Source organism: Aspergillus viridinutans (genome assembly GCF_018404265.1).
Source record: "Aspergillus viridinutans IFM 47045 DNA, scaffold_4, whole genome shotgun sequence".
NCBI classification, from domain to species: domain Eukaryota; kingdom Fungi; phylum Ascomycota; class Eurotiomycetes; order Eurotiales; family Aspergillaceae; genus Aspergillus; species Aspergillus viridinutans.
In genome coordinates, this window is record NW_025091220.1 from 1,262,288 (window position 1) to 1,277,305 (window position 15,018).

General features: G+C 50.4%; 5 protein-coding genes across 5 annotated transcripts; 2 read left to right on the forward strand and 3 right to left on the reverse strand.

Moving 5' to 3' along the window:
- Positions 1-586: 586 nt before the first annotated feature.
- On the forward strand, positions 587-1,064 carry Aspvir_006433 (EMC6 family protein; the record flags this gene model as incomplete). The annotated part of the gene is made up of 2 exons (XM_043269632.1): positions 587-661; positions 720-1,064. The coding sequence occupies 2 exons, from the start codon at positions 587-589 to the stop codon at positions 1,062-1,064; spliced, it is 420 nt and encodes a 139-aa protein (XP_043125567.1).
- Positions 1,065-1,199: 135 nt separating this feature from the next.
- On the reverse strand, positions 1,200-3,562 carry mfs56 (putative MFS multidrug transporter; the record flags this gene model as incomplete). The annotated part of the gene is made up of 8 exons (XM_043269633.1): positions 1,200-1,292; positions 1,355-2,001; positions 2,049-2,156; positions 2,214-2,610; positions 2,669-2,704; positions 2,753-2,765; positions 2,822-3,161; positions 3,217-3,562. 8 exons carry the CDS (start codon positions 3,560-3,562, stop codon positions 1,200-1,202), a joined length of 1,980 nt encoding a protein of 659 aa, XP_043125568.1.
- A 614-nt stretch (positions 3,563-4,176) lies between these two features.
- On the reverse strand, positions 4,177-6,831 carry Aspvir_006435 (SLC26/SulP family anion transporter; the record flags this gene model as incomplete). The annotated part of the gene is made up of 3 exons (XM_043269634.1): positions 4,177-6,273; positions 6,330-6,475; positions 6,531-6,831. The coding sequence occupies 3 exons, from the start codon at positions 6,829-6,831 to the stop codon at positions 4,177-4,179; spliced, it is 2,544 nt and encodes an 847-aa protein (XP_043125569.1).
- A 4,467-nt stretch (positions 6,832-11,298) lies between these two features.
- Aspvir_006436 (type I HSP40 co-chaperone YDJ1) lies at positions 11,299-12,722 on the reverse strand (the record flags this gene model as incomplete). Its single annotated transcript, XM_043269635.1, has 4 exons — positions 11,299-11,615; positions 11,677-12,495; positions 12,558-12,627; positions 12,687-12,722. The coding sequence occupies 4 exons, from the start codon at positions 12,720-12,722 to the stop codon at positions 11,299-11,301; spliced, it is 1,242 nt and encodes a 413-aa protein (XP_043125570.1).
- Positions 12,723-14,241: 1,519 nt separating this feature from the next.
- Aspvir_006437 (cytosine deaminase) lies at positions 14,242-14,896 on the forward strand (the record flags this gene model as incomplete). Its single annotated transcript, XM_043269636.1, has 3 exons — positions 14,242-14,400; positions 14,512-14,777; positions 14,875-14,896. 3 exons carry the CDS (start codon positions 14,242-14,244, stop codon positions 14,894-14,896), a joined length of 447 nt encoding a protein of 148 aa, XP_043125571.1.
- Between the last annotated feature and the right edge of the window lie 122 nt (positions 14,897-15,018).

Genomic DNA, 15,018 nt, shown 5'->3' on the forward strand with positions numbered 1-15,018 from the left:
ACCTATGAGCGATCTCTTTGGAATGAGCTTTGGAAGGAGAGATGTATGTACTTTTTGTGACGTCCTTTTTGGCATTACGCAGCCGATCAACGGATCAACAGAGCGTGCAGCATTTGAGAGGCCCGGTTGTGTCTCAAGTGCTGGCGATTTCTGGAAACGGGTTATGAAAGCAACGGGTCTGTCTGACCAGGATGTGCAGTGTTTGATTTACTACTGTTATGTTATGCACATAATCAATTAATATGACATGATTTAAGCAGTCCTTGGCAGTTATTATAAGCGTAATGGATTGTGTGTAGTCAATTTCCTTGATCTGTAGTACCTACGTAGGTAGATGAGGTAACAAGCATTGTGATTGGCTGGTGGAGCTCTTCGACAGCGGTGTCAACCTCCGTCTATCAACTTGCCATATCCCCACCACTTCACCAGAGGTAGAGACGTACATCACTTTCGAGCACTCACTCATTACCATATATTATATCCACATCATTATCAAAGATCCACAGCCAATAACATACCAACACAAACTGGGTTGACCACACGCAAGACCGCACCTCGAAAGAAAGAACCAGAACCAGAACAGAAAATGCCTCCCACGAAACAAGAACTCTCCCTGCTAATCAACCCGCTCGTCCCAGAGTCCGTCCAACACAATAACAGAGTTAGTCTCCCTTCTCCCCCTTGTCTAACCGGTTGGACGGTAGTATTGACAGAAATAGGTCCTCTCCCAACTCCACTCCCTCACCTCCTTCCTCCTAGGCCTCACAGCCGGGATCCTCGCGCTGCAATCGGCCACCGGCTTCGCGTTTTATCTCCTCGGGACGGTGCTCGTATCGGGATTGTTTCATCTGCTTGTTCTCAGGAGGAGTGGTGGGAAGGGGGCTGGTGTGTTTTTCCCTGGTGTTGGGGGGGAGATCGCGGGGATTGATGGGAGGGGGTTGGTTAAGGGGAATGGAGGGAGGAGAGGCGCGTGGAGGGATGTGTGGCTTGGTGGGGGCGTGCTTGGGGAGGCGCTGTCCGGGTTTATTCTTGGGTGGGCGGGTGTTGGGGGTGTTTTGAGGTGATGTCTTCTTTTGGATTGGATTGGATTGGATAGGGGTTGGATAGTGTGGTGGTGGGTTTGGATGTGGTGTATTATTATTATTATTTGGAATGATATTCTATGCTATGAATGATATTCTATGCTATGCTACTCCATGCTATGCTTGGCTCTGCGGGAGGGGATGGAGTTCCGTTTCCTCTTCGTGCCTTGGCTTGGGCTTGTTGGTGTGTTCGTATGTGGTTATGTTGCCCTGTCTCTGTCAGTATTCACTGTAAAAGGCGACGAGAAGGGCCAAAGGGAAGGGGAAGGTACCGTTAGCAACGCCCACAGGTACGGAACGTATATGACCTCGCTATGGCCGCCCTCGTCTGCTCTTTCGCTCCCGGTTCCAGCCTGCGTCTGACGCTGACGCGAACGCTCCGGCTTGATCCATACATTACCCATCACCAATCCCGTCGCAAGACCCAACCCGATGACGGGCATGATAGCAATAAACGCCCACATGATCGCCTCCTTGCCCGCAGATCGGATAGCCTCCTGCTCCGGACCAGGCAGACCAGCAATGTACTCCAACGAAGACCCGTCGTGCACGTTCAGCCCGGCCAGATCCCCGCTCCCGCTGCTCTTGCTCGAAAACCGATTGTTGAAAACACTCCCCATAATCGTCAACCCCAGCGTCCCGCCAAACGGCAGCGCAAATCGCATCAGCGACATCGCCGGGGCGATCTTCTCGGGCCACACGCCTGCCGTGTGCAGGTTTATGGGCATGAGACGCAGCCCCGTGCCTGCGCCCGCGAGGACCATCATCCCGTTTATGAGGCTGGTGTTTTGCGTGCTGATGGCCCAGATGAGGAGGGCGAAGCCGGTGGTTTCGGCGATGGTGCCCGTGTTGATGGTGAAGAAGGTCTGGGCTGGGTAGACGTTGCAGAGGTAGACGGCGATGTAGACGCCGGCTTTTTCTGTTAGCTTTGATCCTGGAATTAGAGCAGGGAGCATGAGAAAATACCTCCTAATCCTGGAATGTAGTAGAGCAGGTTGATACCCGCTTTCGAAGCAGGATAGGCTTCGACTAGGGTAAAATATATACCGATGAAATAGAAGACGGAGTACATAGCTGCAACGCCTGCGTCAGTACCTGTGGACCATAGGAAGCAAAAGATGAGATGAGTACCTGCTCCGCTGGAGAACTCCAAAACCGCAAGCCAAATCGTATCGCGTCTGGCGAACATGCTGTACGGCAGCATGGGCACCTGCTTTGGGAAAATCCGAGCAAACAATCTGCCTGGCTCGAGGAAGTACTCGTACACGAAAAACAGCACAAAGCACACGCCGCCCACAATCAGTGGCGCTAGAACCTCGGGGGAAGACCAGGGATATGTCGGCCCTCCCCAGGCCGTGCCCAGGATGATGAGGCCGACGCCGAAGATGAACAGGACAGCCCCGACGATGTCCAGCGTTGCCAGGGCTGGAAGCACGGCAGACGTCCGCGAGCCCTTTTTGAAGACGGTTCCTTCGACGAGCTCATTGCGTAGGAGGACGAAGATCACGATATGCGATATGAAAGCAATCTATGAAGTACATGGTTAGTTCCAAGATCTAGATCCTGCCGTCCAAGACTTGACTTACCGGTATGGGCACCAGAAAGCAGTACCTCCAATTACTCTATTTCTCATCAGTCAGAGATCCCGAAAACCCAAGTCTCAGGCTTACATCAGTCAAATACCTGCGCATCAACATCAGCATCACATCACCATCGTCAAGACTCTCCAAAGAACCTACCCCCCAACAACCGGCCCAACCCCGTACCCTAACCCTCCCACAAACACAAAAATCGAATTGTTCCTTGCATTTTCTCTCAGCGAAACCCGATCCGCCAGGACGATCATAATGATATTCATAATCCCGGCTGAGCTCGTCCCCTGCAGCGCCCTCCCCAGCAAAAGCATCCCCCAGCTCTGCGCCGCCGCGCACAGCGTACTCCCCACCAGCATCAGGAACATGGCGAGCTGGAGCACCGCATGCCGACCGAATACGTCGGCAAGCTGTCCGAAGATAGGGATGAATGTTGTCGAGGTTAGAGTGAACGCGGTGACGATCCAGTTGAGTTCGTCGAATTTGTCTGGTACGGGTGAGTACGTTGTGCAAGTGAGTGTTAGGACTACGGGAGAACGCACTGAAATGCGATGCAATGGATGGGACTGCCGTGGCAACGATCGTGAGATCTAGCGTGCTCAGGATATATGGGAGCGTCAGGCCACAGATGAGTTTCCATCTGTAGATGCGGTCGTGGCGTCGCTGCTGTTGGCAGAGGTGGCATGGGCCGTCATCTTCTGGGGCGGACTGAGGGAGTATGTGCCGGTCCTCTGTCTTTATGGAGGTTCGCTCTGTAGACAAGCCATCGTCTGCTGCAGGGGCAGACTGGCTCGGTCGTAAGCGGTGTTGGCAGAGAGGCTTTTTCTCTCCGCCAGACTTGGACCGTGTCCGTGACTTGTTGTAGAGGTGCTTAGCGGCTGCGAACATCGGAGTGCAAGCGCAGTCAGTCTATGTCGATTTCTATCAAGAGAAAGAGAAGTTGATATGGTGAACAAGCAAGCAGAGGACATACATCATTTTATAGACGAGCATCTCTGTTGTCTCTGTCACCAGAGCCATTCCGTCGTGGTGCTTCGGTTCCCAAAGAGGCAATTCTCGTATTCTTGAAAATAGAAGCCTGGATAAGCGTCAGCCACACGAAGAATCGAGTGTCTCTAACCACTAATCAGACAACTCTATTCTTGCCGAATCGGGCTGTGTGTGGATCGATAGGTGTCTTAGCGCAGTCCCAAGTGTCTCCTGTCCCGGTATGAAGGCTGGCGCACTGCCACAATCACGTTCAGCTGCAAATACTAGGAACAAAACGAAAAGTTGATGTCTCTGGAGATAGTGTCTTCATTGACATGATATTATATCCAAATATCCAATGACTCTATGACTATATACAAAGCCAGACTGTATGGGTATACCTCGGGATATCCATCCCAGACAAAACCGAACTCGCTGATAAACAGAAACAGAAAATGCGCGGCAAGATCGAAATCCAGATACAGCTGCACGGCGTTCAACTCCAACCAGGGAGATCATTGACGGTGCAATAATCAAGCATCAGTCGTGGCATTCAACTCCGCAGGATCAACATGAAGGTCCTGCTCCGAGTTGGCCAATGCACTCTGCAGTGCGCTGGTCAGGTCGATATGGAAGAACGGCCGGTTCAGGCCCTGGATGAGCGCAACTTTACGGCGGTTCCGGTACGCCTTGCTCTCCGTCAGATCGCGCTGCAGTTTATCGTCATGAGTACTGCTGCGGTCGGATGGGGTTTCAATGCTGTGGGTTTCGCGCTCCGTTGCATGCGAGTTGTCCTTGAGACCCTCTTCGATGTCAGCGTTCTTCTGCTCCGCTTTGTGGGCCTGCTGGTTGTTCACGAGCTCGGCGAGCGCGGCGGCGGAGGCACTGCCCTCGATTTCGGCAACGCTGAAGATAGGCTTCCATCTGTGAAATCCATCTTCGGAGGCTGGAGTCGGGTAGCCGAAACCGGCGGCGGCCAGGGCTCGCTTGGTCCAGCGGTTGTTGATGTGGGCGAAATGCCACTGCACGGTCTGGGGAGCGGCATAGAGATCCAATTGGTTGCGCACATCGATCAGATTCTGTACGGAGGTCACATCCACGTTGTTGACGGACGAGAAATCAAGAATGACAGCGCGGAGGGTCGGCAGATGCGACCGGTCTTCTCCTTCCTTTCCACGACGAGGACCAGGGTTGTTCCATGGCCGATCGCCAAGCTTGGTGTAGGAGAAGGGGTTCGTACGACGGGTCTGCCGGAAGATTGTCTGGACAAGGTAGTCGGTGTAGTGGTTGCAGTTGGGGTAGTTGAATCCCTCGGAGAATCTGTAGATAAAGATGCCGGGATACGGCTGCTGCACTTCGACCTCAGGGTTGGTTCCATCGGCGTGGTCGATAGGGAGGAAGATAGAGCGGTGCAAGTTGCCCTTGGCATCGGCGGGGGTATATCCGTTGCCCGGTCCATACTTGCCATCACCTTGCACAAGATGGTCACCGATGACCGAGTGAATAGTGACCCTTCCCAGGAACTGGCCGCGAGCTTTGGCAACGCGGAACAGCAGAATGGCCGCGGAAACAGCGACAGTGCAGTAGATTCCGATCTCGATGGAGGTGAACACGGTGACAAACACACCGATAAAGAAGATGATCGCATCCAAGGGAGAGACGCGCCAAAACTGGTAGACGGTGTTTGGTGGGGTAATGAGATCGCCCACCGCGTGGATGATGACACCCGCGAGGGATGCCTTGGGGATGTAAAAGAACATAGCGGGCAAGGCGTAGATGGCAAGCAACACGACGACTGCAGTAATGCAACCGGCCAGGGGAGTTCGCACTCCCGCCTTGGACTTGATGGCAGTTCGGGAAAAGGATCCGGTGGCAGGGTAGGCACCCAAGAACGGGCCCAGCAGGTTTGTAACACCAATCGCAACCAGCTCCTGAGATGGGTCTATGGTATAGTTGTTGACACGGCCGAACGACTTGGAGATGGCAATGTGCTCAATCAAAAGGACGATGACGGCGGCTGGGAGTTCACCGGCAAACGTTTTAATGATTCTGGCATTGACGACCGGGACGGCGGCATGCTGAAAGCCTCGGGGAACAGTTCCCAGAAGCTTAAATGCAGGATGCTTCCTACGGTGAATGTTCACCGCGGCGCTGATCATCGTGTAGAATAGGATCACGAAGACAGTGCGCAGCGTAGACAGGAAGAAGAAGGTCTTCGCGCGCTGAGGGTATCGCTTTGCGCCTAAGCTACAGGCAGAGCGGATGATATAAAGCATGGCCAAGGCAGTGAGACCCATCGCCGCATCCATTCCGGCACTGGGAAGGTGCTTGAGGGTGTTGATGATGATATTGTATGTTGCATCTCGGGTACTGAAGTCGGCAGTCTCGCCTAGAAGGTCTTTGACCTGACCGGAGCAGATATTGAGGGCTGATCCGGTCATGAAGGCAGAAATTGCAGGAAGGGGGATAAAGTCGACAATGAAACCGAGACGGAGGAGGCCCATGGCGCAGACGATCCCACCACAGATGATAGCCATGGCGGATGCGATGATATAAGCCGGCACATCCGGGATCTCTTTCTGAGCTTTGAGGACGATGGTTCCAACCAGCGTAGACATAACCGCAACGGGCTAAAGCGATGTTAGCACACCAATCTGCGGAGGGAACAAAAGGTAGCGTTGCTAACCCCAATGGTAATATCCTTGGAAGTAGCAAAGAACCAGTAGATCAAGACACCCATAAAAGAGGAATAGAGACCGAATTCAACGGGCAAGGCAGCAAGTTTCGCGTACGCCATACCCTGGGGAATGACCACAGCTCCAACAGTCACACCTGAAAATCGATTAGACAGAAGCATAGGGTTGAGAAGCAAGGAGGGATTGCTTACCAGCAACCATGTCTCCCAAAAGCCATTGCATATTGTACCTCGTGATCCAAGTCAAGAAAGGGAAAAGTCTGTAAAAGTAGTTGCCAACATCCTGCCAAGTTGGGCAGAGCTCTTTGAGCCAATCAGCCGAGGTGGGCTCGGGTTCGACGTAGGAATAGGTTTCCACGGTGCCAACGGAGAACGTGGACTCGCCCCGGGTCACCGGGTCAGCATTGGCACCAAGAGGGTCGCGATAGGGAAGCTTGATCCTTAAGCCTTTGGCCAGCCCGTGGCCAATCTTGGTTTTTAGATCGGCAGACATGATGGTTGTGTAGGTAGACAAACGTTCGAATGGACCAGGAGATGTCTGGAGGATAGGGTATAGTATGCCCAGACCTCAGCAGGGCTTGACGAGGAGGTTCTGCGAGTAGAGACCTTCAGATCTGGAGACAGGTAGCCGTGTGCCACGGATGAGATTGGCTCAGTTGGTGTCTTGATGAGTGTATTCAAGCAGACTCCATGGCGTCGATGGTAGATATATAAGACGAAAAGGCGAAGATCTAGAAAAGCCAAGACCGATGTCGTGATCCGGAGATGAGAATGCGAATTGCTAGCTATCCGCAACAAAAAAAGCCCCCAAAGCCTAAGCTGGAAGAGATATTGTCCAGACTGATCAAAAAGGCAACCAATCTGAACAAGCAATCGATGGAAATAAAATGATAGAGAGACGTTGGGGAACTGAATTTTGCAGTTGATAAAACAAGGAATCGTAGTGTGGCTTTTGGGAGAGATCCAGCCGGGGAACGTCTTCTAGCCAGCGGAGGCGTTCGAACACGAAGGAGGAAAAAGCAACCGGAAGTTAGGTAGAGAAGAGATAGATAGAAGGGATGAAGATGATTTAAAAGAGTAGAGCAAAAGGAAAAAGGTGGAGGGTTGCGTTGACGCCGTCAAGATGGAGATTCGAGAACAGGGGAGAAAATCATTAATAATGTCAGGATTACTTTTCCAGATTCTCCAATCAAGTCATGATATTTCGGCTCTTGAACAAGGAAATAAGAATAATAATTATGGATACTTTTTTAAACTAGACATTTTATGTACTCCATACCTAGATACGGAGGAGATACCTTACGTATCTTGAAAATTAAGCCATTGGGAGCCATGAGACCCACATTGATCGCCAGCAAAAGCAAGATGTACTTGTACCTCTGTAAAAGTGAGAAAATAGAGCTAAGGAAGTAACCGGGCTCGAATTTCGAAATTATCAATGCATCGAATAGAAAAATGCGCCTGAACTCGCTTGATTCTAGCTGATGAGGCCACCAAAGATGCAGGCGTAAGAGCAAAGTTTACCGGAGAGACAAGGGAAATCTCTGTTTGGCAATTCTACATAGATACTCGCAAGATGACGACGGGCGGGTCCATGGTTTGCCATCAGCACTGCATCTTCTCCGCAGTATTTCCGCTCTCTGCAGAGTAAAGCTCTTGAAAGAAGAGATTCATGGCCCTCTATCCGAAAATTGTATTCCGTAATTGTTCTCCGTTACTGTACCAGCTGTTACAAGCTAACAATCTCAATTGTCCGCTCAGTAAGAGCTTCAACCTCCAAAATATCGAAGCAGGAGTCGTTTAATGCCAAGAATAAGTGGGGAATTAATGGGAGACTCTCCAGATGCGGACCTCACTGCTTTAAGTACAGCCAATAAAAATTGCTGATGGGCACACAGCGACATCATCCGCTGCAGATTCGTCCAGACTCCACCAAGCTTAGCCGCCAATAGGGATTCCGGCAGAACACGCCATCGCATGCATTGATGGTGAAAGCCCCTACCGGCTTGGAAGGTCCACGTGTGCCGTGCGAGCATTCCTACCTAGGTAAGGACGAAGGTACGTAAGGCAGCTTGCAGTTTGACTTAGGTGTCGACGCTACTCATCAAGGGTAATCCGGAAGTCTAAATGTTTCAAGTTTAATCAAGAATAGTAACGTGTACATTAAAATAGATGAAAATGCTAAAGAATATGAGCTGGAAGAGAGAATCCAAGGCTGAATTCAGCATACAGGAAGGAGATTGATAACTTGCCATCGAGAGCGTCTTCACTGTCAGGCTGTCAGCACTCTACAGTTGCTTATACCTACCGATGCTTAGAGCATTGAGATTAGATCATTCGCATATGCAGACTGCAGGCTCTAATCCTATTTAGCAACATGTGGCCTGGACTCTCGGCGACGAACCACTTCCTTGCTGCAGCCCAACCCGTCCAAGCTCCGTCCTCCTACAGGCTACCTTAATTGTCTACTTACTGGACAAGGCTGCAAGAACTCCCCATAAGACATAGTCAGCATCACCGGAATGATCAAACTAAAGCTCGTCGACTAGTTAAGGGAGCTTACTCAAACTGATCACTTTCAGTGAAGACCGATCCAGCCGCCAACTGCTGAAGGATTGTTATGCACACCACATGTCTGGATCATCCAATTCAGCTCCCAAGGTTGCCAAGCGCGGATGATTTTGACAGCTTCCAATCCAAATGTAATCGAATAACGCAGGCAACTGCGGATAATCCGATAATTCTGAGTTTCTCAGAGTCCGACAACACCCAGACGCCCCGGAGTTATAATCCTGGTCTTCCCCACTCTGACACCATCGAGATCAGAATCGCATCATCTCCATCTTATCACAGTGCAGCATTTGACTACTCCTATTTGAATCAAGCTATCCTGTCAAGAGATCCTGCGACAATCAGCAATGAGGCCCAAGCGCTGTAAACAACTAATCTCTTGACTACTCCTACCTAGGTATGAGACTTGTCACATCTAGACTACCTGGCTAACTAATTTCAGAGCTGGACGGCTGTTTATCATACTTGGCAGCCGCCGACGAAGTCATTCTACCTGCATATGGAGCAGATTGGGAAATGTCGCGTTCCCGTTAAGCCCCGAAAATCTGACGCCCTGGTTCGTGGCTTACTCCCTCTTAGCTCCTGTCACACAGCAGAGTTGGGTCGCCGACTACTCCTGTAGCTAGAAGGCTTGCAATAATCGGCTTCGAGGTACAGCCTCTCGCTTCTCATGGAAGGGCCGAGCTCATTTCCACGAAAACGAGGCCATGGCTCATTTACTTTGCCCTGGCTTGGACTGAAAACACCAGCCAACTCTGGCCGATGTGTGAGAAACAAGTAACCGCAAGCGAGACCGCAAGAGAATGCTGGGCAGCATGTGCTCTGATACCGCGGATCAGTACCCAAGCTCATAATATGCCTCATGCTAACGGTCCCGATAAACTTTTGCCTTACGTGAAAGTCTTACAGCACTAATTTCCCCCATAGTGTACTTGTTGCATCTGAGCCGTTTTGTCCATGTGGCAAGCTGCAGGGCTACATCGTATTTGTCAATCGAGTTGGACATCGAAGTGCTGATCGGAAAGCATGTTAAGGCAACCAGGACACACGTGGGATGCCATCTGTTTGTCCTTCTATCATGGTCAGCGTAAAGCATGTCCCAGTCAAAGCCGCTGTGCTTGGTCAAGCGACCACACTCACGGCGCTACCATGAATTTGATCACTAGTCGAGTCCGGATACTGACCCCTAGTGCGCTCTTGCTTGTCGGCGAGCCACCCTCGGCCCAGAGGCAGTCATACGACTCTGCTCCAACGGCCGCTGAATGAGCTGGTTGCAACAATCTAGCTATCAGTCGAGAGCAGTTATCGTTCCTATCTACCTCATTCAAGCTGAAGTCTTCGATCTAGACTTGTCTGCTCCATTAAAGAAACCATAAGTCTCAAAAACTCGTTTCCTACTTGAGGCACTCAGCTCAATTGGTGTGGTATAACCAAATCGCCTCTCAAATGCCAGTCAAAGTTCGCTACGAAGCAAGATGGTTCAACCACAGCCACCCATCCCGATAATCCCCATACTTCCAGCCCATTAATCAATCTTGCGCAATTGTACCTATGAGCTGCCTACATGCTCGAGAACCGCCCCGTCTTCCCTAACCTGGATTCCGACCCCAAAATCATACTATGGGCCTTCCTTTTCCGAATCAACCTTGGTAATCATATACTAACTTCCATAGGCGTCACGTGCATGTGACGCTGCGAAGTATATGCCGCTGTCCAAGTTGTAGAGTAACCCTGGTTGTCCCGACTACCTTTATCTCGAATGTCCAAACCGATGATGGGCGTAATGGTGACTGAAATCGGCCCTACGAGTGGAGTTTTAAGGGTCAATGTTTGTTTAATCGTCAGTTCTCCATGTGGACAGCTCAGTCTTAGTATGCAATGAGCAAAAGTCGAGCAATGAGTTTACGCGGGGTCATCAAATGGGTGAGTATTTTGCAAAAAGGAAATGGCAAGAGGCCAAGACTACGGAGTTCGTTGAGCAGATACTCTTGAAGTTCAATACCCAATCCGCATTCAAGTCTATAGATGTGAAAGAAACGAACCATCCCGCCGCACTCAAGCGAGCCGAAGCAACCGAATCTTCGATGAAACAACATCATTCATCCTCATCATCTCATCAAAGTCAATGCTTCATCCCACAAAACAGAAAGAAAATCCTATGCAAGGGAATCTGAAGTATGATGAAAAATCGAACGAAAAAAGAGATTTCTCCATTGTCATCTCCCAGGTCTTCAGAGCGAACGCCATCGCAAAGCAAATCATTAAGTCAGAAACACAGGAAACCGAATTGTACCAGGGACGGCTCCCCCACATGGTATCATAAGCGACTCGCGTAAGTGCACCAGCACACATCAACTATATTAGCCACAACCATCTTCCCCAATGCCTTTTACTGCGAAGCACACTGCACCCGCTCAGCGCCAGGAGGAACATCGTCGTCATCCTCGTCCATGCCACTGGCGGCGCCGTGAGCGCGTCTTTGAGAGCCCTCACTGGGGTCAATGTCCTCCAGTTCGAAATCCTCAACCATTGAATCAGCCGGAGGCTGAGGCTGCTCCATACGAGGTGGCAGGACCTTCTCGAGGAGATCGAGGTTCTGGAGCTGATCCCTCTCGGGGAACTTGACATCGAATTGGATGTACAGGTTACCAAAGTCGTGGTGGCGGTAAGAGGGCATACCCTGGCCCTTAATCACCTTGATGGCACCTAGAGGAAGTATTAGCTACAGCGACTCAACCAGACGAATAATAATTGAACAGAAACATACCAGGAGTGATAACCTCGCCAGCAGCGATGTTGACAGTCAACCACCGGTCATCAAGGTGCTCGACGTTGATTGATCCGCCGGCGAGAGCAGTCAGGAGGTCGATCTCAGCGTGGTAAAACAGATCGTCGTCCTTGCGCTGGAAACGGGAATGAGGCTTCTGCTCAATCTCGAATACGACATCACCCGGTAGGACGCCAGGCATCTGGTCACCTTCGCCGCGGAACTCGATCTTATGGCCGTTTTTGACACCCTTGTCGACATGGACATGGAGCACCTTGCGCTCCACGACGGTCTTCTTACCATTGCAGCGCTTGCAACGGTCCTTCTCGCGGATGATCTCTCCCTCTCCACTGCAGTCGGGACAGACGGTCTGGAATCGCTGGATCATGGGCCCCATCTGGCGCATCATCGTCTTCATACCGGAACCATTGCAGCCAGTGCAGGACTTGACGGCGCCTTCCTTACCACCACGGCCGTCACATCCGGAGCAAATGACGGACTTCTGCAATGCCAATTTTGAGACCTTGCCACGGTAGATATCCTCCAGGCTGACTTTGTGTACGTGGTGAATGGTACGGGCCTTCTTGGGGCCTTGCTCCCGCATGCCACCGCCGAACATACCGCCGAACGCACCGCCGCCGCCGAAGAACTGAGCGAAGAGATCCTCGGCACCCATTCCTGGCCCACCAGCACCGCCTTCAAGGCCTTCTTCACCATATTGATCGTAAATCTGACGCTTCTGGGGATCCGAAAGAATTTCATAGGCACGGGACATTTCCTTGAACTTTTCGGCCGCTTCTGGATTGTTTGCATTCTTGTCTATACAACATCCTGTTAGACCCCAGATCCATCCATCGCGAATATCATCGACAATGACATACCAGGGTGGTACTTGAGTGCACCCTTCTTGTAGGCGCTCTTCAGCTGAGCATCAGAGGCTGTCTCGGGTACCTGACAATCAAACCGTCAATTCAATCCTGAAAATAAAGATTCAAGTGACTGATACTCACCCCCAGAGTGTCATAGAGCTTGGTATCCTTGACCATTGTGATATGAGTCTAAATGAGACTTGTTCGGAAAGATAGAACTAGCAACAAGAAAACTTTTCGTCTAAGAAAAGACTGTCCAAAATCTGGACGGGTAGAAAACGTGGAGAAGAGAAGAGCGGAGAGAAGAGGTGTAGGAGAAATCGACCGTATCGTCAAATATCGAATTCAAAGGGATTGAAGGTCGAACTGAGGTTGAGAGAAAGAATCTGGAAGTTTGACCCTTTCGAGATTATCAGGACAGGAGCGGCGACAGGCGGCTGTTCAGGCTGGAACCGTAACTTGTGAAATCTGATTACCAGGGCAGGCACCAAAGAACCACTTTTCTCTGCGAAAGATGTTCTCTGATACGCCAGGCGTTTTCAAGATCTGCGTATCTAAAAACGGAGATATGATATCTTGAAACTCCGAGGAAGTCGGGAGGAAGGGATGAAGGGTATATCTAGTCGGTACGAGTCGCCTTAAAATGAGCAGGAACAGGTGATTACAGGCTCGCCTTTTCTTGCTTTTCAAGAAGGAAAGAATTCCCTTCATGCAAGCCTTACAAAGCTCCGAAAATGGTCAATACGACATTCTCGCTGCTTAGACTGACCCCGTCACAGGCTGAATCCATGGCCCGAGCGGGATTCTGACAGTTTCGATGCAATTCCATGAGCTTCCATCCGCCTCGCAGCCTTTCCATGGCTGACTGAGTTTTTGTAATACACTGTTTCTGACAACTACTTTCTATGGGCATTGCTGGGATTTTGCTGCGTAACGACTCTGTTTGAAAGTAATTTTCCGCTGCCTTCTACCAACCCTGTACATAACTATACAGCTGCGGAAGGAAGGACAATAGTCATCCGTATGAGCCCTGTCCAAGGCTCATTCTTAGATTGCTAATCTCTCCGCCTTTGATAAAAGTCAATTTGTTACAGTTCTGACCATTAGACAATTACATGAATCTTACACAGTTTAATCATGGAGGCGAATTCGTAAAGAGCCTTACCACCTACATCTTCTTTCCATGTATAGTTTGACTCTGGGTCCCTTGTTTGACTTTTTCTTTCATCGGAGTAATCCGTACTGGGACTCAGATGTGGCGGAAGTCGATGATTGCCTCCGGTTCTTATCGATAAGAGATAAGGGACAACCCCAGAAAGGAAAGAGGGGGATTTTCCGACCTGACATCCATTGATGCGCTCATGATCGTTGCCATTATCGTACCTACTCTACGAATACGGGCATCTTTCACTTCAATCTAAGTAAATTGTCTAGTAGTCGATACGGAAGCTCGGACTCAAGCGAGACATATCTGCTCGTGAGTCGTGCGTCTGATGCCGCTAACCTTTGAGATGAGAAAAATGCTCGTCAGCCTCGGAAGTTATCGACGACAAGCTGTACCGAGATAGTGGACCCGTCAAAACCCACCTCTGATATTGACTACATACTTATCTAGAATTCATCCTTCCTTTAGCAAACTCGTGTTCTGAGCTTGCTTTCCTTGACACTCTGTGCTCACATCTTGAAACTCTTCACAATGGAAACGGATGCCGGTTTCATCGCCGCCTTGGAGGAGGCAAAGAAAGGTGCCGCTGAAGGTGGAGTCCCTATCGGTGCAGCTCTGGTGTCCAAGGATGGGAAGATCCTTGGCCGTGGACACAATATGCGCGTTCAGAAAGGAAGCGCAACCTTGCATGTTAGTCCCAATTGAGACAATTTACTTCTGTTTTGGATCGCTGTCGATCATTCCTGTGCGCGTCGGCATTGCACAATGGCACAAGCGAAGCTCACATTCAATTCATCGTAGGCCGAGATGTCTGCTCTCGAGAATTCTGGCCGTCTTCCCGCCTCCGCCTACGAGGGTGCGACTATGTACACCACTCTGTCGCCATGCGACATGTGCACGGGTGCCTGCATACTTTACAAGGTTAAGCGGGTTGTCATCGGGGAGAACAAGAACTTCATGGGCGGCGAGGAGTATCTTCTGAATCGGGGTAAAGAAGTGGTTGTGCTGGATAATGAGGAGTGCAAGCAATTGATGGAGAAGTTTATCAAGGAGAAGCCGGAGCTTTGGTACGTCTTTCAGTCTCGGCGCCTGTTTTCTTGCAACATCATTCCCTCGCTACTCGTCTTGCGGTTACAGAGATTGACACTAATCATGTCGTTGTAGGAATGAGGACATTGCTGTCTAAGCATACCGATATAAGCAGTCTTTGACAAAACGCCTTCGAATGGAGATGTGTAAAAATGATATAGTGTAAATAGGCCAGATCCTCAATATGATTTTTTCATGCCTGAACACAGGGTATATCGT